The following is a 21938-nucleotide window of genomic DNA, read 5'->3' as shown; positions in this document are numbered from 1 at the left end:
ATTAAGATTAAAAATAAACACAAATTATAAAAGTATTCCAATTGATAGGATATTAACTGTTTCTTTACATTTTTTTAGATTTTGTTTTCAAACTGTTTAAATGAGTTTAAAAGCTTGTGTTATTATCCATCAACCACAGGAGGCGCTCTGAGACCATACAAGAATTTAGACTATATAATAATGAACAGCACTGCAATGTTTACATTGTCTAAATTAGCGGTTCTCAACGTGGGCGGTACCGCCCCCCAGGGGGCGTTCAGAGTACGGCAGGGGGCGCTGGCGGACATTTTTTACAAGAGGGGGGCGCTGGGATGCTTTTGGGGGCGTTTGGTCGAAGGTAAACTTTACACTTTAAATGCACAACAATACCAGTTTAGACTTTGAGCAACTTGGTAAAACTGTATTGTGTAACATTAAACCATGCTTGGCTGCAACAATATACATGGCAGCTCTTCTAGTCAGTGTTTGTTAGCTTCTGTTAGCTTCTTGGCGCGGCTCCGTTCTCCTGCTCCTGGTAGCTAAAATCACGATACCCTCACTGTGTATCCCTCTGAAAAATGAACCCATTCAAATAAAGAAATCTCTCCATAGTGATACCTCGATAGAGAGCCTTCATTTTATAGCGTTAACACCGGAGCTGTAAGTGGTCCGGTATGAGACGGGGGTGATAGAACAACACAGCACTTTTAAATTTCAATAATCAGAATACCGAAATTGTTTCCGTTGTTTTAAAAGGTTTTTGTCAGACTGCTTTTTTCCCCATCGATACGCTTCCCGACCGCCCTGCACCTTAGTGGGTTAAAAAAAAAAAAAAAGACGCGCACATCGCGCAAAACTCTGAAACAGGAGAAGCGGGAATAAAACGAAGCGACGAACTAGATGTGAATTATGACATAAAAACAGAGAATCCGACGTTGAACAGGGAAAAATCAACACATGATGTGAAACACATGATGATTAGGCGGCGCAGCAGGTGATGAGTGAAGATTACCGATGGTGAGCGTCAATACATGATCAAATAAATCTAGAAACAGGAAATAAACTAAAGTGGACATAGCAATTAACCAAGAGAGGATAATACTAATCAAAGGAAACTAAATGGAAATGAATGAATAACAAAATGCAAGAATAAACTAAGTAAAATACAGAGGAATAAACTGGTATGGCAAGACCTTTCGATCAATAATTAATACATAGGATGTATGGCAAGAAAAACACACCATTTCCAGATAAAAAGTAAAATAATATTCTTGAAATGTCATGGGTTTGTTGAGACCACATCTAGTACTGAGAATAAATATGTCTTACAGATCTTAACAGTAAATAACTTATCACTTATTCATGTTTTTAATTAGATTTGATTAAGAACCAGATTTGCTCTTTGTAATTTCTGTCCAGTAAAACTATTAATCTATAATCAATAGACAGGTCTATATAAAGATATAATCAATGTTTCTGTCTCATATTTCTATGGCATTAAAGGACCTGGAACTTTTGTTTTTCCACTGAAAGCTCTGGTTTGCACACTAAATCCCATGTGGGTGAAGTTTTATGGATGATGCTCTGATGTCCCATTCTCCTGAAGGCAGCACAGAGCTGCACCAACAGAAACTGACAGAAACACTGAAGAGAAGAAGAGCTATGATTAATGTAGTTACAGTTCTATCCATGTTTTAATGCTGCAGAGCTCAGTCGTTTTGCAAATAGATCAAAGTTTAAACTGGCATGTTGAACATCTTTTATCTGATCATTGTGTGGAATATTTAACAACTAGAAAATGGCACAAAACAAGAATATTTTTCCACTCTGATTGGCTGCTGTTAGGCCTACCAATTTTAAGCAGAATGTTCATTGCATTTTTCATAGACGCCTGTGAAAATAATTTCTATTCCCATGGCTTTTTTGTTCTCTGGGAAATTATTTTTGATGATAAATACAGAAACAAGCATAAAAATCAAAACATTTACAATAGTGATAGTAATATTAATGATAAAATAATGGTCAGTGCAAAGTAGCCTGCAAATTTTTTGGTGGGGGGTGGTGAGGGACCTGGATAAGGGCTAAGGGGGCGCTGGCCCAAAAAAGGTTGAGAAACACTGATCTACATCATCATTTACAAGAATTCGAGACTTTAATTCATGCTTTTGTTTATTCTACATTGAGTTTGTGCTTGCAGGCTGCTCACATTGCAGCTGGAGTTCAAGAAACTTTTGCTACATCTCTTTCAGTAAAGACTTCCAGCCTACACCGCTCACAAAAAGCCAGAGATGTATGACTTTCAGGTGAAATTTGTGAGAAATGAAAAAGTTTGTGCCACATATCATGCCGTGAAAGTGTTGCGTTTTAGTAGAAGCGTGCAAATTTGATTCCTCATCTCAAGCAGTGTAATGAAACAAAAGCCAACATTGGTGGTGGATATTCCACAACAAAAAAATGTCAATGTCTCAAAAACGTTTCATGTGCCCAATGAGCATCGATTACAGCTCCTTTCGTCCCATATGTTTTTTCTGTGGGTTAAGAGGTTCCCAAACTGTGGGGCGCGCCCCCTGGGGGTGGGGGAGGGGTGCGCCGTGCCATTGCAGGGGGGTCGCGGGAAGCCGTCTGGATGGAAAAAACCAACCAAATGACTGTCAACCAGACAGTCATTGGTAATCCATAGAGTTGTGGGGGGGTCAGAAAATGTTTGGAAACCACTGGGTTAGAGCAAGTCGTGTAAAAAATAAGAATAAAAAAACTGAAACATTGTACAGATGGATATTCAAAACTGTAGAGAAAGTCACATTACGTTCGCCTGTAAAAGTCATATTTGTTTTAGGTTCATTTGTAAGTCCATTACATCTCTAATAAATCGCTACTTAATTTGCTTAAACTGGTAAATACTACTTGAATATTAGTTTCTGAGAACTACAGATTCTGCACTTTATGTAGAAACAACCAGCTTGACTTAATTCACCGTATGTGTAAATTATTCCAAACTACAAAAAAAAAAGCAACGTATTCAGTTTTATGAGCGCATGAAGAAAAGGGGGAATAATAATAAAAACACATCTACGTTTTTTTTTGTTTTGTTTTGGGGGTTTTTTAGCTCTCAGCTCTCTGTGAGCAGCGATGACGAAGGTTTGGAACATTAATATTTTAAATCCTTTGCCTCTGCACGGTCCGGTCCAGCACACTGACAGATTTCACGAATGCGCAGAGAAATCTAAAGGTTCCCACCTGTCGCAGCCCGTCAGCGGTGCTGGTCCGGTTGGGGAGGGATGAGAGAGGGAGAGTGATAGACTGTGTGAAAGAGGAGAGCAGCGCGCGTTCAGGCGGGACAGCAGGGCGCGCAGGACATCAGCACACCGGCCGGGTCAAGGAGCTGCAAGGATGGAGATCCGACCGGACAGGTTCAAGGCGGTGGCGGGGAAAACCTTGGGGAAAATTCACAGGTACGCAATCTAAACGTTATTGATATTTTCAGGCTGATATTCTGACTTTTTACGCGTGTTTTCTGTTTGGACGCGCCATGCTCTGACCATTTCAGCTTTATTTATTTTATTTTATTTTTTTACAGTTTAGAAAGTTTTTAAATTATATATATATATTTTATTTTTTTTTACGCCACAAAAGTGTAGTTTAGTGCATCGCTTTGTGGAGTGCAATGATTGGAAGAGAAAGTGGGTAAAAATGGGTCACCTGATGGAGAGAGACAATTGCTTTTTTTTGTTTGTTTTTTTTGGAGGGGGAATGGGAAATTGTCGTTTTTCTTCTTTTATTGTTTTCATTTCCATGTTTCTCCAAATGCATTTTTCTAATGAGATGTGGCCCTTAGTTGAAAAGAAAGTCTGGTTACATAATATGTTCGTGATACATTGGCCTCCCTGATATCTGTCTATCTATGCTTCTCTTACGTTTTCATATGCATGTATTTTAGCATTAATTACCCAAATTCCTGTATTTTATTACATAAAAAAATAATAATCGTTGCACATCATCTGTCGTTTTTGGACATTAATCCACAGTTAAGAAGGTTTGTAAAACGAGAAAGAGAGACAGAAAAAAAGCTGAGGTACACGCTAAAAATTAAAAATACTTTTTTCAAAAAAAAAAAAGTCTGAAATACAAAACCCTAAAATTTGAAGGTGTTGCAGTCTTTTTGTTTTACCATGACTGTACACTGTAAATGTACATTCCTTTATACAAAGAGCCTAGATCACTTTCAGGTGCATTTCAGATTTCATTCATAACTTAGGGGAAAAAAGAGCAGATAATAAAATAGTTGTTGGCATTTGCCTGGACAAAACATGAAGTCTTCAGGATGTTATATGGATACTTCAAGTCTCTCTTTTTTTGACATTTTAATGTAAAAAGTAATGTTAATGTTGCAACAAAGGAGAGAAAAAGTAAGCTGCCTCTCAACAAGAGTATTTTCCATCTCTAAATGATGTATTCAAGTGTCTCTTCAGTTTATATAGAAACAGACCTTTATGTGTTTTAAATTGTTTAACTTTAGATATTAAAATCAGAACGCATATACTGTAAAACTGAATCTGTATTTGCAGAAAGTCAGTGAAGTTGTGCAGCTATGTTTTGGCATTTCATGTCAACTCAAGAGTTGCTTCTGAAACTGGTTTGCAGACGATATTTCTGGGAGGAAAAAGGAGAGATTAAAGACACTGATAGAACGAGCCTCATGCAATAACCAGCGCTTTAAGCTTCCGCTCTCTCAGGATTTGAGGTAGCAACCAAACGTACAAATCCCGTCCTGAAATAGCCTGTTTTTTCAGTCCAGCTGTCGAGCCATGCAAATCCCTGAACTCTCCCCTCCCACTCGCTCCATCCTGGCTCTATGTCACTTCCTCCTGTCTCTTCCTCCTCCTCCTCCTCGTCACGCATCCATCGAACTATCGAACTACCAACTGAGGGTCACCTGATCTAAAAAAAAAAAAACTTCTTATATCTCCTTCTCAGTATCAGATTGGTTGTAGTGAACGTTTTTGTGACTTTTAGTGTCACACCAGCACAAGATTTGAAACAGATTTAACGTTTCCATTTAAAATTATGAATCTGTGGGCAAACGGCGCAGCAAAACGTGTCCTAACACACGGCGTTCCTGGGGTTTGCAGTCTCTCCTCTGCACAGACAAAACCGTGATTCCCCCCTCGATGAAAGCAGCCAGAAGTCCATCTATTATTTAAACGTTTTTTTCACTCTCTTGTTTCTATATTAAACTGCACTAGGTAAGCACAAACTTCAGCCGCGTAAGGTCAAGCACATTCCTTGTTTCCGCAGTAGCTGAACTCTCAAAAGAAGAAATAATCCACTCGCCTTGTGCAAGGGAGACTACTTAAAAATATGATGCAGAATTATGGTTATCTAATGAAAACTGCGTTGAAATGTAACACAGCTCCTAATGAAACATAAAAAAGATGGGAGCTGAATGCTTGAGAGCTTATGGTTCACTACATAACAGGCAATACAGAAAATAACAGGTAATCCATATTTAATCCACTTGACTTGGAGCACAGTGCGTTTTTCTGTTACTACCTTTCATTGCTCGTTGTTGAGATGAAATATTCAGACAAGGGCAAGATGATTTCATTTACTTCTGTTTGGACATCAGCAATTGGTTTTCTTAGGTTTTTTTTTTTGGAGGTAGTGCATGTGACTGCACTCTTAATCATGTTTGGCATAGTTAACTGGGTCAATCTGGCATGTAATGATGTGTGTGGAAGTGTTTAAGTTAAAAGGTTTTTTTTTTTTTTGCAAATGATGCATGCAACATAGATGAGCAGTTTGGAGAGTCAGCTGCATCCACCCAGCATGCTTCTTTTTTTTTTTTTTTTTTTTTTGGCTGCAGTGTTGTTATGCATGCATGAAGTCGGTCCAGCTCCGCCGCATTGTTCAGCGCACCGTTCTGGCTGTGTTTTAACCGCAGCACCACGGCAACAATGGATAGTTTATTCAAGGCGCCTTAAAAGTGATAAGCGTATGAAGGTCACACGTGTGGACACTCAAACACTAGAGGTGTGTTTGAGTGTGTGTGTGTGTGGAGAGTGGGGTGCGGGGGGAGGGAAGTGCTGTGACAGGATGGGGAGGAGGGTGTCTCCCTGGGTGACACAGTCCCACCGAGACCCAATCTGTTCACTTCAGGGAGCGTGAGCGGCTCACAAAGGAAGAGGGGGGGGCAACCACTTTCAGGATCACGAATAAAACACATTCCTTTATCAAGTGTTTGGTGCAAAATCTCAAAGTGTTGAAATCAGAAAATAAAGGGGATCAATTTCTCAACATGAACGCGAACAGAAGCTAACCAGAACTTGTGCCATTATATAATATTTTCGTCCCCCCTCCCCTCCATCACCGGCTTTCACTCAGTCGCTGTCATCCTCATAAGAGAGGATTATGCAGAACACACTGTGAACTGGTGAATTTGATGCACAAAGACAAGACCGAGGTCACTGGGTGTTCCTGCCCTATCACTGATATCAAATCATTGCAAATTTAAACGGTAAAATCAGGCCCTGAACACGAACGTCAGCATTAAACGCACAACTAAGCTACTGGTAAATATGGCACATTTTAGATTGTAACTTAATATGGAGCCGTTAAAAGTATAATTTTTAATTTTAATCTACGTGCTCCTGCAGGTGCAGGTTTGAAAAGATCAAATAAGTAGGAATAATAATTTATGTGACTGACCTACACAAAGTAGGACATAAAATTGTCCTTTTCTGCTTTAAAATGAGAGGCAATATTTTTATTTTGAACATGTAAAAAAAAAAATTGCTTCGTTCAAATAAAAAAACTCAGACGTGTGGAATGCAATCGCTCTCAGCTCCCTAAAGTAGGAATTATGAAGAACTATATTTTATTACAGCTTCAAGAGGACATGTAGGGCTGACAACAAACAGTAATTCGTCTGAGTGACCCTTATTTTCATTGGGGACGACTTTAAAGAAGTTAAGATAGCTGAAGCATTTAAGGGTTCCTGTGTGTTAATACAGAAAGGATCCAGCAGCTCTGAAGTTCTGATGTTTCTCACCTTCAGGATTCTTTCAACACTTCTTCTTTTTCCTACAATATCCAAAAAAGAAAAAAAAAACAAATTCTACCTGTCTGGTCTTCTGATATTCATTTTCTCAAACCTCTCTTCTGTTCTCAAAGAAGAGTAACAATTATACTGATTTAAAATGCACACTTCTGGATTCAATGATTTCCACTGGGTGTCATTAGAGTAAAGAAACCAGAAAAAAAAAGTTAAATTGTTGCATGTAAAACTATTTAATAAGAATTAAAGTTTGTTTCTAAAGTCTAATGATTGAATCGGTGTAAACACATCTTGACATACGAAGCTCGGGTCTGATTCCTGTGGCCCGTCATCGGATCGTGAGCCTCCGCCGAGCCCATTCCTGCTCTAATTACGATATTTCACAGAGCCTGAGGTCGCGGGGCTTCTGCCTGCTCATGCTCTCCTGCTCATTAATTGTTGCCAGCTGAGACCAGCCAGGTTCTCGCTGTACGCTACGCCGAGTGGAAAGTTCAGCTGATGGAACCTCCAGCTCCGTTGTGACAGTGAGCCTCAAAATAAAACACCTTTCATTTTCGCAAACCTGCACGGGTGCAGAAATGTTCCACGCTGGCTAGCCTGTCAGACGCTGATAGATCTGCTTTGCTATGTTGGGACACTTAAGCGCTCACAGGGCAGAGACAGAGTGGCCTTTGGTGGGAGACACGTAATTAACAACCACTTTTCCTGTGGGCTGCCCTCGTTAGTTAGCAGCATATGCGTGGATGTCAAGCTGCAATCTGTTTTTTGACGCCTAATGAGGATCCTCCTGCAGCTTCCGCGAACGCGGAGCTAAAATTCAGCTTGGGCTCCAATCAGGGGAGCAGGGGGGCGAGTCAGCACATTTGTTTAGCACACAGAGGACGGCGGTGTGAGAGCAACCAACTGGCTCAACCTGAGATGTGTAAACAACGTAGCAGCCTGACCTCAGTTTGCAGGGGCTTAAATAACACAAACTATTTCTAAACTGCTTGAAATTAACTCTAAAAGAAAATAGTGTGATCGATGTATCCATTCATTCTTTACTCACTCTTCTGTCATCCTTCTACTCTCCTTCATCCATCCTTCTTTCTTTCTGTCCTTTCTGTCTTTGTTGGGGTTTTTTCATGCTCTGTACTTTAAGCCTGAAATATCTTCCCTGATTTCATGTTGAATTTTCTGTATTTAAACTTTGAAAGTTGGCTAAAAATGAGCAAAAACATTTAAGAGACAAGCATGTTGGCATGAAAATATGGCTATTTGTTTTTATTGTACTGTGACTTGCATGTTAATGCACAATGAACTCTAAAGTCTCAAGTGTTTAGGGGTAGGAGTTTATAAGTTCTCACTTCTTCCTACCCCATTTTGAGCATGATATGTTAACTGAAACAAAAAATCTGTATTTTCTCTTCTTTCTTATGCACTTCTTGTTACTGTGCACTATTTTATTTTTATATTTGTATCATGTTCGAATAAAATTTCATTTCATTTCATTTCATTTCACATCCTGCGGCTGGTTCAAAATACTACCTGTAACGACAGACATCAAAATACCTCTTGATTTACTCGCCTTCCCATGTTTACTCTAACAAATATGTTGAATTAGAGTTTATTAGATGTCAAAAGCAGATAAATCACGTTTCAGCATCTCAAACATTCGTCGCGCCAAACGTAGAACACGCTGAAGCCCCTGCCTGTCCCTCCATATTCATTTCCGGAAGTAAATCATTTTTGTAATCCTAATCTGAATGTGGTGACAGATTAAGAGGGAGAGAGAGAGAGAGAGAGAGACTGCAGCCTCACTAATCTTTTCTATATTCTAAAACCATGTTGCTTTGCAAGTGTTTTATTTTATTTTTCATTTTCCGTTCTTTTTATCAAATGTAATGAGAGACTTTCTGTTGCACCTCTCACTCTGTTGGAGTGGGTTTTCCTTGATTTTCTCAAAGTGTTCTGCACATATTTACTGATTTGAATGGATGAGCAAATAGATTAGAGAGCCTGCTGTATAAAGAAAGAAAAGTAGAGGCGTAAAGGGGAATCTGCAAGCAGCATAAGAAATATAAACACATCATAGATGGAGCCAATTGTACATTCAAAGACCCAGAAGCTGGTGGACAGATAGGTTGTGGCAGATTATGGTGTAAAAAAGAAAAACATATGGAGTAAAATATTTATGCAACTCAAAAACATATTAATAATTGACCAGCACCAGAGTCAGTCTGAAGAAGTTTTCCTGGAGTTCTGGCAGGTTGAAGAAGTTTTGCTACTGCAGCCTCGGCACTATGATTTTATTTTTTATTTTTTTTAAAACCCAACCAGGGTCCTCACTGCAGCTCCTATCCTTCTGGTTATCATGTCTGCTGGACTGGATGATTCTCCAGCTCAGTGACTAACTGGATTAGCACAACGCAAAGTGGAGGTCTGAGCGCGTGAAGTGAAACATGATGAAAGAAAACCTACCCTTCACAATCACACAGAAAGCACAGGGGAAGCCGCGTTCGCTTTCATCAGAGGTCCGCTCGCTTCGTGCTCGTCTGCTAGCGGGGGGAGATCTCGAGCGAGGTTGTTGTTACACAGATGGCCACTCCTCTGACTTCTCTGTTTGACTCCTGTGGAAAAATGTGACTCTGGAGCATGATAAAAATAATCCCAAATATTCAAACCACAATACACACCACTAAGAGCTGTTCATTTTCCTTTAAAGATGAACAAAATGGGTTTTTTTTCCTGATACGAAGACAGTAGATTGAAAAGAAAACAGATTAAAATATGTTTATATGATGGTTTGTAACTTAAAATATGTAATAACTTTTATAAGCTAAGTCATTTTACACAACATCATATTTCATGTCGTAAGTTGAGGAATTGCAGTCAAATGATCCTCATAGACAGTTTTACTAGAACAAACTATTTTTTCTTGATCAACTCTGATCAATGATTGCCAGGTCAGACACTGAAAAATCTTTTTTTTTTTTTACCTCTCCATTAAATGCATCAAACTTAGGATTAGGTAGTAAACCTTCATGCAATTGATCAATTTACTAAAACCATTCCAAGAGCGCATCATCAACTAATCCAGTCTTAGAAATAATTAAAATAAAGAAATCCAAATCAGAGTCAAATGTTCAGATATCGAAGAAAATCAGTACCTCTGCTGGACAGGAGAAACTTGATTCTTTAACTACTTTTTTATTTTTTTTATGTGGAAAATTCAGAAGTTTTGGTATTTTAGTCTCACAGCTGCCTGCCTGATTAAAAAACTGAATCTAAATTAACAACATTCTTTACAGAAAAAGAAGACACAGGAGAATGAGCAATGTCTTGAAAATCTATTAAAAATCAGCTAAGTATTTGATTCAATATTAGTTTACATTAGTTCACAGTACATACCATCTTGAGGCACGGTTGTAAAAACATTTAAAGGAAATACATATTTTTTTTTAGTTTGTTTTAAGTATCTGAGTTCAAACCTTTTTGTTGAATCTGTTTTTAACCAGGATAAAACACTCAGTGAGATTCTCTTTTACTAGAGTCTGTGCTAAAACTGAAGCACAACTTTTATTAATGAACAAACAAGTTCAAAAAGCAGACTTAGATCTAACATAGAGACAAACAACAACAAAAAATCCCAAAAAGGAGAAGAAACAAATTTTTGGTCAATCCATCTTTGGGAAAGCGCTACAGTTGGCTCATAGGCCTTTTTTTAATATACTTTATTTTGTCTGCCCGCTTTAGGCTCATTGAGAAACGACAGGCCAATGGAGAAACCATCGAGTTATCAGCTGAAGGCCGCCCGGAGCTGGTGGAGGAGAAGGAGCTGCCCGTGGTGGACTGCACCTGCTTCGGCCTCCCCAGGCGGTACATCATCGCCATCCTGTGCGGTCTGGGCTTCTGCATCTCCTTTGGTATTCGATGCAACCTGGGTGTTGCTATCGTTAGCATGGTCAATGACCATACGGTCTACAAAGGCAACAAGGAGGTGCTTGTGGTAAGTAGTGAGAAATAATTTGAAGGTCATATTTTGCAGGGGGGAAAAAAAGCAACGTGAAGGCTAATTTCTGAAGATTGCTAACACTACTTCCTGTCCTGTTCAAGCCAGTTTTACAGTTTATGGTCTTTGTAAAGATATGTTATTTAGGTTTAAAAATACAGCTTTTTTCAATTAATTTGACATTTCTGTGGTTCTAGATGAACATATTTAGATTATATGTCATAATTATGAAAGGTTTGCAACTTTTTGGTAAAATAAGAGTAATCTTTTTGCAGACCAGGATTAGGACACACCACAGGTAGTCACTTTTGAGACAAGTGGATAAACAGAGACATCCATCCATCCATTTTTTTTACACCCTTGTCCCTTAGTGGTGTCAGGAGGGGTATAAACAGAGACAGAAAACAAAAATGTCTACTTGAACAGCAAAACTTTAACGTTTTATAGTAACCTTTACATTTATTGTTGCTGTTACACCCAAAAATCCCCTTTGTGTTACAATAAAGGAAGAAAGAAACCTCTTTCTATTGTTTAAATGAAAATTACCGAATGCACTAACAGGCAATAAAGAGCCATGTTTTCATGTTCTCAGTATATTATAGTTTAATGCATTAGGTTACATATCACTTTGGAATATATTACAATTCAATATTTTTATTTTTTTTTACTTCTTGTGAATCAGTAAAGAGGAAAATTCATTCAGACATCTCCAGTGTCATTAAAAAACTTTAATTATTTTTTGATTTTTGATTTTTTTTTTGACACAACCAACATAGAAAAGCACAAAGGTTTAAATCATAGTTTTATTTATCAAGGTAAATCATTGGTTCAGGTCACTTTCAATATCTTTTTTTCGATGGCTCAAATGAGGGCTTCAGTGCAGTTCAATGAAAACAAATGTGTTGGTTATTTTTTCAACCAATAAAATGTTATTCTTCCTTTCAGGCTGCACAGTTCACCTGGGACCCAGAGACGGTGGGGATGATCCACGGCTCCTTCTTCTGGGGCTACATAGTCACACAGATCCCCGGTGGCTTTATATGTCAAAAATTTGCAGCCAACAGGTGAATATTCCCACTTCTAGCTGATCTATGATCTGCACACAAACTTCCTCTGGTGCATTTTCTAAGTGTTTTCCGTTCCGCTTTTCTTCTTCTGACGTTGATTTCGGTTTCGACTCGTATAACCTGCTTGTCCTTTGTGTGTGTTTTAAGAGTGTTTGGCTTCGCCATCGTGGCCACGTCCGTCCTCAACATGCTGATCCCGTCTGCAGCTCGCTGCCACTACAGCTGCGTCATTCTTGTGAGGATATGTCAAGGCCTTGTTGAGGTGCAGTATGTGTGTCTATGCAGATCTTCATGCTGGACTTTGTGCACAAGCATTTGCTGACCGTGCTTTGTCCTTCAGGGTGTATCGTACCCAGCCTGCCACGGGATCTGGGCCAAGTGGGCGCCTCCTCTTGAGAGAAGTCGATTAGCCACAACAGCCTTTTGTGGTAAAGTTTTTGGAGCTTGCTTGAACAAAATGTCTGAATTTGAAGAAGGCCTGTGAAGAGGCTTGTCACGATAACAAATTTTGCTGGATGATAAATTGCTCCAGAAGTTATTACCATAGCGATAATGTTGTTGTTTTGAAATAATAACGCAAACGCACATTCTAGAAGATCAGTAAACTTTACATTTTAATGAACATTTAACACTGGAACTGGAGGACAATTTAAATATCAAAAATAAAATAAATTAAACAACAAATAAAATTAATTTTGAGGTCTTTGTAAACAAAATTGCCCTTCAAAAAAACGGCTAGTTGAGACCAAAGTGAAGACTTTTGTCATCCAGTTTTTGGTAGAAACAGATCATCATGCAATTAATTGATTTATTGATTATTGTGACAGGCCTACCTGTGAAGTTGATAACTATAAAATATTAGAAGACCATAGAGGCCTGCTAATGTAATGAGAGAGAAATAAATTATTTTACATTTGTGTTGTTTTCTTGTGTTTGTTTGGGCTTTAGGATCCTATGCTGGGGCAGTGGTGGCCATGCCTTTAGCTGGGATACTGGTGCAATACATCGGGTGGCCTTCTGTATTTTATGTCTATGGTAAGTATCCTTAAACAGTGCCTCGCAAATGTGTGCACGTCCTATAAGTACAGAACTTTATGGCTTCTTTTTTTTCATTACAAACACTATTTGTAAGATGTATTTAGGTGATATTTTATTGGGGATTTTTAATGTGGCAAACAGAGAAAAAAGCTGAACTGTGACTTTAAAGGCAAGCGGTTCTGGTTTTCTTGTTGCTGTTTTGCTCACTGATGTTTTCTAGCATAAATAGCTGGATTTATACTTAAATTAAACAACACAGAGCTGGTCTTTGAAGTGGTTAGTGGCACTGGGATTTTGTTTTGGATTATCAGAGTAAAAGTGGCTGAACGTAAGTTATCTTTTCAGACTTTAATTTTTTTTTCTCTTTCTCTGCTGTTCCCGCTCTGTCGTGGTCTCGTCCTCTCCCAGGCAGTTTTGGGATATTCTGGTATTTATTCTGGATTCTTGTGTCATATGAGAGCCCAGCAGTCCATCCCACCATCACTCCAGAGGAGAGAAAATACATCGAAGATGCAATCGGAGAATCTGCAGGTTTTCTCAATCCCCTTCATGTATGCTGCTACATGACACTCAGAGATTTTTATTCATAAATTTACAAATAAGAGAGGTTGAATGCTCAATGGAATGGTATAATTATTTTGCTCCCATTTTTCTTTTGATGGCAGAAATTTAAAACGCCATGGAGACATTTCTTCACCTCCATGCCAGTCTACGCCATCATTGTGGCCAATTTCTGCAGGAGCTGGACCTTCTACCTGCTGCTCATCAGCCAGCCTGCGTATTTTGAAGAAGTTTTTGGCTTTGAGATCAGCAAGGTGAGTCTAAGAACACTTTTTTGTAGATGGGAAATATGGTTCTCTATATGAGGATTTAAAAAGCACGACGTCACTTGTGTGGTTTCGCCCCAAAAGGTTTCTCATATCCAGTCAGTGGGGAGAGCATCTTCACCCACCTCTGCACTGACCTGCAGCCTCCAAGTTGGATTATATTAGTTTAAAAATCTAGACCATGAGGGATTGTCGCCAGTTTTAGTTTTTATATTTTAACAAGAAAATTAGAATCCTTTATTCAATAACACTAATGATATATCGAACGTTCTCCACACCTAAGGAAATAAAAAGATAATTTTAGGTGTTCTTCTAGGTTTTCATGTGGGTGTTTTTCTTTACAGATTTTTTAAATTATTTTTTCTGTGTGTGTGTGTAGGAAGCATTGTTCTTTGTAGTGCAAAATTAAAGTACATCGATATTCCATATATCAGGTCGACTGACGTCATGCTAGCATTTATGCTAACAGCAAATTATTTTATACAAAGGAACCGCGTGATGATTTGGTACCAACAACTACAAAAGATTTAATATTTGGGTTTTTTGTAAAATGTCTGTGTAGTTGGTGAATCCTGTTTTCATCTACTTGTCTTTACGCTGAAATTAATCTGCTTTTGGACGCTGTCTTTTTAGTGGGAATAGTGACATTTTGAGAAAAGCCACTCCTAGATCACTCCCTCTTGTTCCACATGCCACAGCACAAAAGCACGTCAAATCCAGAAGTCCTACGTGTTAAATCCTCCCACCTTTTTCCTCACCTTTCACCCCATTCAAGCTTTATTTTTTATCAGTTTCTATGGCAGATCCAGGAGTTGCCAGCTTAGATGGAGAGCTGCCTTCAAATCCAGCTAAAATCATCACTTACCTCTGTGTTTTTTATCTTCTTTATTAGTTATCATGGTCTAAAATTGTATTTTTGGTACATAATGTTTTGAATGTTTTGAGGTTGTCTTCACATGTGTTGCCAATGAGTGGAGGGAGAACATTTAATCGTTAATCACTCTTAAAGTAAACAGTAAAAACTTATAACAGCTCGTTACCTTGAGCTCTGAAGGCCACATATCCGCCAATAAGTCAAGAACATGTTCCTGCGTTGTCTTTTATAGGTTTTACTAAAGTCTACACTTCTGCCTTATCGGGACTCTAACAAGCCTACAAAACTGTCCAAACAAAAAGCAGAGAATGAAGACATGGCAGTTTTATTTCAATAGTAAAAGCTATAGAGGTATTTTTATACCTTGTAATTGCGAAGTTAAATTTCTCTGTACAAAACCTTCTCCCTTTGTCTTTTTTTCTGGCTCGCTCTTATTTCCCACTGTTTCTACATATTTTTCCTCGTCAGGTGGGCATTGTGTCAGCTTTGCCCCATCTGGTGATGACAATCATCGTGCCTATCGGAGGCCAACTGGCCGACTACCTGAGGACTCACAACCTGATGTCCACCACCAACGTCAGAAAGCTCATGAACTGTGGAGGTGAGAGAGCGTCAGGCCTGGAAGGACAATCTGTGGAGAAGATGTGGGATCGACGAAAGCCACGACTCTTTACACTGTTTTGATTTTATTTTAATTGGAACATTGTCAAATAAAAACTACATAGGATTTAAAAATTGTAATATTACCCATATTTATAAGATGTGATTTCTTCTGCTTTCAAAAAACCTGCTAAGATATATTATAAAAAGAGGAAACTCAAAATAAGTTATAAAAACTGAAAGAAACACTTCCTGTCTTGTGTTGTGGTCTGAATGCGCAACACTGTTAAATAACATTAAAAATTAACAACATTATAAACATAAGTGACTCATTTATCAACACCAGCTCCTCTCCTCAGCATCCATTAGAAGGCCTTAAAGTGCAGCTGTATGCAGAATCATATTAATATTTCAGCACAGCTTAAAGGTCGTATCACCATGTGCTAAAAAAACACGTCTGGCCTTTCTGACATATTTATGATGCACCGCTTGGTAATCAAGAGCAGCGCCGCGGTAAGAAAAGAGTTTAACTGCGTATTTGTTCTCCTGTTTCAGGTTTCGGGATGGAGGCCACCCTCCTTCTGGTGGTCGGATTTTCTCACACTAAAGTTATTGCCATTACTTTCCTGGTCCTCGCTGTGGGGTTCAGCGGCTTTGCAATCTCAGGTAGGAAACATGTTTTTAGTGTCTCTATATTATTGTAATCTTATGTCACTTTATCAAACTACAGCTTTGAATCCTAGAAGATGACTTGACAAAGACTGAAAAAAAAAAAAAATCTTTCAAGAGATTCACCTTCCAGCAGGACAACAACCCCGAACATGCAGTCAGGGGGGTGTTTTAGATAAAAACATAATCATGTGTTAGGATTAACCAATGAAGGTCTATGCCTTAGTACAATTTTAAATTTGTTGCAAGATGCTTTTCACCCCAAATGCAAAGAATGTGCAAAAAAAAAAAAAAAAAAGAAAAAAGGCTTGCAGTGGAAATTGCAGCAAATGCTTGTTTATTAAGTGCTGACTCAAGGCACTGAACAGAAACGCAGCAAACGTTTCTAAACCAAAGTATGTACTTGTAGCAAGACCAAATGTGAAAGCAAATCCACTGGGTACGAATAATCTGAAAAGTTTTTACACCTCATCAGTTCACTAGAACTGAGGAAGTCTTTTAGTTGAGAGTTTGGAAATGAGCTAGTGGGCTAATATTATGTGTTTATCCTTTTATGTTTTTTTAATGGTCTGATGATCCAATGAGAAGAAAAAGTTAAATAAGCAGCTTCCACTGGGACACAGTGAGGAATTTAAAGCATTAGACAAACCGCTTTTGCAGCACTAAGAGCTGAGGAACGTTAGGATTTACTCTTAAAAACAAACTCAAAAGTCAAAGACCAAATAGATTTGACTTCTTATCACTTCCAAGAGACGCTGAGACTGAGACGTAGAGACATGACTGTCCTCTTCTCTGAACTGGGAGTGGAAATCCTGACACCACAGTGAAAATCAGTTATTAAAATCGATGGGACTCAAAAAGTGACCGAGTGCTTTTCTTTGAGGATTGAGTTGGGATTTTCAGCATCCAAATTATAACTCACAGGCAAGGAAACGATTATTTATTGTAGAATATTGTCCCGTTGTGAAACAATGCCCTCTAAAAACAGGACAAAGAAAGACTACAAAGGGTGCTGAAGACTGATAGCATTAATGTAATAATACTGCTGTGCAGCCTGTTAGCTTATTTGCAAATGCAGTCTGGACAGCTATGATGAAAAAGCAAAAATAACAAGTTTGCTTGTGGAGAGCTGCAACTTTACTGGAATCCATAGTTATATATATATTTTTAAAAAGCTGCAGCTTTAGCAGGAAGAGCAGAAGGTTGAAATCTGACGGAGCTCCTGTGAGACGCAGCGCGGCTCTCCTGTCTCTCACTGAGCAGACTCCAGCAGTCAATGTGAAGAATAATTTATGAATCATCTATGCCCTCAGTCTGCTCAAAGGCTTTGCAACCCAGCAAACAAATGTCAATAAGTATCAGAGTCTTGTTAAGTTTGATCAGCCTGTTTCACACTCTGTATACCAGCTTCCTTTGTTATTTCAGCATGATCTTTTATTTATTTTTCTTGTATGTCCTTTTAATTTCTTCTTCTTTTGCTTCCAAGTGACCGGATTTCTCTGCTGTGTTTGACGAAACCTGTCAAATTTAGTCGATTCCCCATGTTTTCAAATTGTCGTCCCGTCAAAACACCCAATGATGAATAATTGTCTGGTATTTTAGTGATTTAATTAGGTTTCAAATGCCATTAAAAATAGAAACAGGCATCACAAGTCCTCTAACAGGAAGCATAAGCTAAATTTCCATATATTCATCCAAAGCTACCTGGAGGATTAGCAATTTATCACTGAATTAAAATACTCAAATTAAAGGTTCGGTTGTTCTAAAATATGTCAGAAAATGTAAGTGCAAAAAAAAAAAAACATGAATTTATTCTAGGGTTTTTAAAGCATTCTTTTTAACAATGTCTGTTTTTGCTTTTGAAGGGTTTAACGTTAATCACTTGGATATTGCCCCTCGATATGCCAGCATACTGATGGGAATCTCCAACGGAGTGGGAACGTTATCAGGAATGGTGTGTCCTCTCATAGTGGGGGCCATGACCAAACACAAGGTGACCGATTTACTTCTTCCAAGCTATTCACGATGTTTTAGGTCGAATTTGAAACTAAGTTGGATCTTTTGTATAACTTTAGACGCGTGAGGAGTGGCAGTACGTCTTCCTCATAGCGTCCGTCGTCCACTACGGAGGAGTGATTTTCTACGGTAGGTATGGTCCGCTCCGAGAAATGGTCTGTTTGGTTCCACTTAGAAGCAACAGAACTTCCTCTCCCATTCAGGGATCTTTGCATCCGGGGAGAAGCAGTGGTGGGCCGACATAGAGGACACGAGCGAGGAGAAATGCGGAATAATCAACGAGGACGAACTGGCCAATGAGACGGAGGAGCTCTACCGTGGAGGCGGCCAGTACGGGGCCATGGGTCAGCCGGTGGTGGGTTCAAATGGAGGAGGAGGCGGCGGCGGTGGAGGCGGCGGCGCGGGATGGGTTACAGACTGGGATAAGTCTGAGGAGTACGTGCAACCGCCGGGATACAATTCTTACATGCATGGTGGAGGGAAGGAGAAGGAGCTGACATAGAAGACTGAAGTGATTTCAACAAAAACATAAGTAAATGAGAAGATTGTTTGTGTAGAAGGATTGTAAGGGAGCTGCTGAGGTACACTGAGGACATTTAAGGACATTTACAGCTGCACATGTCAAGAGTCTGGATCCGCTATGTTGCAGGTGTGTGCGTGCGTGCGTGCGTGCGTGTGTGCGTGTGTGTGTGTGTGTGCGTGTGTGTGTGTGTGTGTTTGTGGGTGTGCAGCAGCCAGTGCAGTGGATCTGCAGAAAAATACAATTTTCATTTACAAAATCTGGACTCTTCTCTCCCAGACTTTCTTCCTGATCCTGACTTCATGGTGAAGGTTGCAGCAGTTTTGTTTCCAAGCCGTTGCTGAGGAGTTTGTGTGTGAGAAAGAAAAAGCGGTGGTCTTCTGTTGTTTTTACATTGTTATTTGTAAGCATTTTGTTTTTCAATTTATGGCATAAAACAGTGTTTAAATTACTAAAAATGCATTGTGAAATGGTGCAGCTTCATAGTTTCAGAAGAAATAACAAAACATGTCAGTGAAAAGGAGGGTCTTGGTGTTTTTGATGGAAAAGGTGTGTGTGTGTGTGTGTGTGTGTGTGTGTGTGTGTGTGTGTGTGTGTGTGTGTGTGTGTGTGTGTGTGTGTGTGTGTGTGTGTGTGTGTGCGCGTGTGCATGTGTGTGTTAAAGTGCACCTGGTCTTAGCAGTGTCTCACCCAGGACAGGGTCAACTATAAGATAAACAGTTCAGGTCAGAGGTTTACATGCACCCTAGTGATGCTTTCAAACTATTCCTTTTTTCCAGCACCAGCTCTGTTTGGAGGACATACACACCTGGTTCTCCAGACACGGTGTGTGTAACGACATCCAAACAGTTCAGCTCTGGCTCCATTTCACCAGAGTTTGTTCTGCAAGTATTAAACTGGCTTGTCCAGATCTTTCTGAAGCTCTCTGTGAGTGATCCTTAGCTTTATTCACATTGAAGCCACTGCCGTAGACTGACGGGATGCCAAAGAAAAAAAAAAAAGAAGCGCCTGCAATAATAATTGTTCATTTGTAGGATGTGATGTTTTTATGTCTAAGAAAACTGTATTAGCTGTCAAGCATGGTAGTGGAAGTGTTATGTTGAGGGTCGATTTTAGTGCCACTGGTATTTGTATATTATCCAAAATAAGCGGAATAATGAGAAAGGAAAACGTTCTTCAACTTCGCCACAAGCCAACATCCAGATGGTTCGGTGTTGGAAACAGATGGATTTACAAAAAGAACAGTGATCCCTAAAAAAAACATTACAAATGCTTTTGGAGTGGAAAAATTAGGCTGACATTAAGAATAGCAGATACTTTGACCCTATTTTAAAAATTGTGGACATTTTAAATTTTGATTTGTGCCTTTAACCAAACCAAACAGAATTATTCAATAACCTACAAAAAGTCAGTGGCGTCTCTGCAAATTGCTAAGGGACATTTTAATTAAATTGTTTGCTGCACGATGATTCCACCCTTCATATAAACATATACATATGAGTGTATATAAACGTCTGACCTGAACTGCACATAAAAGCAGAAGTTTACGCCCTCCTATCTGAGATGTAAGTAAATAAAGTGTCATGACTTCACTGCTTATTTAGCAGAACAACGGTTGCTGTAAACCCTGACCTTACACTTTAAGGGGTCAAGCCTTTCCTTCTGTCTCTGGAGCTCCTTCTCTTCTGGTCTATCTTTGCCTTTCTATTTTTCTCTCTGTCCTTTCTAGCTTAATTTCGGTCGTGTGTGTGTGTCAAGGGGCCAGGTGTCGCGTGTGCATGTGTGGCAGCAAGTGTGCGGTTGTGTCAGATGCCGGTGCTGAAACATTGTGCGGTGAGCGTGTTTTAATTTGCACAACTTTCCAGCCCTCTCTCTCTCTCTCCTTTTTTTCCACTCGTAATGCACGACAAAATACAGAGTGTTTATTTCATCCATGCACAGCCAAGTGCAAACACGCAGAAAGAATGGTGACACAGATTTTAATCATAAAGGAGAAACCCACCACTGCCAATAAGCAGGCATTTTCTGGCAAACATTGTCAGTGAATGTGTAAAATACAACCATGCATTCAGATGTTTCTTTTTGCACACCCTGTTATAGCGTCTATCTCTGTTTTGGTGCAATGACCGCTCAGGATTTTCTTGCAGAAGAACTACTGAACTGCCTAACCTTTGCACTGAATTAATAAAATAACGTACGCATGCTCAAATACTCAAATACACACATAACTCCTGCTTTAATGTTAAGTAGCATCTTTCAACTGAAAACATGTATAAATGAGTCCTTTTCAGATCCCGTTTGTCATCAACAAAGAATGTCAAAAAACGGATGTGAGGGCACAACAATGTTAGTAGCCTCTGTGGACAAATCATTGTTTAAAAGGGTAAGCCAGATGTGGTTCTGAGTGTAACGTGTTTGAGACATGAATGATTATTTCTTGTGTAACAATTTGTTTCCGTGTGTCGTATCGGTGTATCTTTAATGGATTTTCTTCTTTGTCAAACGTTTTGGCTGTTCAAATGTTCTCCTCTCCTCTCTCGACGAAATGTGTGGTTTGCTGGGTGAGAATTGGTGTGCGAAGAAGAAAAAAAGAGGAATCATAATTTAAACTTGCAGAAATGTGGAAATATTTTATGTATAAAAAACAAACTGTACATGTGAGATGAACCTTGTGTAAAATAAAGATTGGAGCGACTTCAGATGGTTTCAACGAAATCGTGTCGTAGGGATTCATTATTTACGCTGAAGGTCCTGCGACACTGTGACACGCTGGATCACAGTGCTTTTACACGAGGGCCACAGTTGCATCTCTTTCTCTCCTGCTCTGCCTCTCTCCGTCTCTATCAGGACAGATGGATTCAGGATTATTGCTGTGATTTTAGGCAAAGATTAGATCGGAGAGCAGATGCACTCAGTGGGAAGCGTGAGGCAGAAACATGGACGTCAAAGACAAGGGAAGTGAGGATGATGAGGCAGAGGGCGGGGCACACAGTCAACTGCAGCGCAGCCGACTGAAGGACATAATCTGGGTGTGGGGCCTACCAGAACATGCATCCACTGTGGATCTGGGTCAAAGTTGGGGAATTTTTATTTATATATATATATATATATATATATATATATATATATATATATCTTTTTTTTGTCATTCTTTTCTTTTTTTTAAACTACAATACTCTGTTTTTATATTACAAATTGTATTGATTTTCAAAAATAATTTCAACTTTGACATTTTCTCTAGTGTTATTTGTGTTTTATCTTTCTTTAAGCGGAAGCTCGTATGACAATCCCACTTACTCTAAT

At 39.1% G+C, this 21938-nt stretch overlaps 1 protein-coding gene across 1 annotated transcript; it reads left to right on the top strand.

Annotated features, from left to right (window-relative positions):
• Window positions 1–3022: 3022 nt before the first annotated feature.
• Window positions 3023–21350, top strand: slc17a7a (solute carrier family 17 member 7a). The gene is made up of 13 exons (XM_015009168.2): window positions 3023–3431; window positions 10769–11021; window positions 11970–12088; window positions 12239–12353; window positions 12432–12519; window positions 13040–13126; window positions 13538–13680; window positions 13795–13944; window positions 15299–15431; window positions 15986–16096; window positions 17965–18092; window positions 18175–18244; window positions 18319–21350. The coding sequence occupies exons 1-13, from the start codon at window positions 3370–3372 to the stop codon at window positions 18615–18617; spliced, it is 1758 nt and encodes a 585-aa protein (XP_014864654.1). The 5' UTR covers window positions 3023–3369; the 3' UTR covers window positions 18618–21350.
• Window positions 21351–21938: the final 588 nt, after the last annotated feature.

This window comes from Poecilia mexicana, unplaced genomic scaffold, assembly GCF_051168715.1.
Source record: "Poecilia mexicana isolate PSO_F unplaced genomic scaffold, ASM5116871v1 scaffold_8, whole genome shotgun sequence".
Lineage (NCBI taxonomy): Eukaryota > Metazoa > Chordata > Actinopteri > Cyprinodontiformes > Poeciliidae > Poecilia > Poecilia mexicana.
Note: the sequence above shows the minus strand (reverse complement) of the source record. Positions and strands in the feature narration are given on the sequence as shown.

Bases quoted from the DNA above. Each gene is read 5' to 3' on its own strand.
- slc17a7a (XM_015009168.2), top strand. From the start codon at position 3,370: ATGGAGATCCGACCGGACAGGTTCAAGGCGGTGGCGGGGAAAACCTTG. The intron at 12,354-12,431 runs GTGCAGTATGTG...TTTGTCCTTCAG, and splicing joins TATGTCAAGGCCTTGTTGAG to GGTGTATCGTACCCAGCCTG. The intron at 18,093-18,174 runs GTGACCGATTTA...GTATAACTTTAG, and splicing joins GGGCCATGACCAAACACAAG to ACGCGTGAGGAGTGGCAGTA.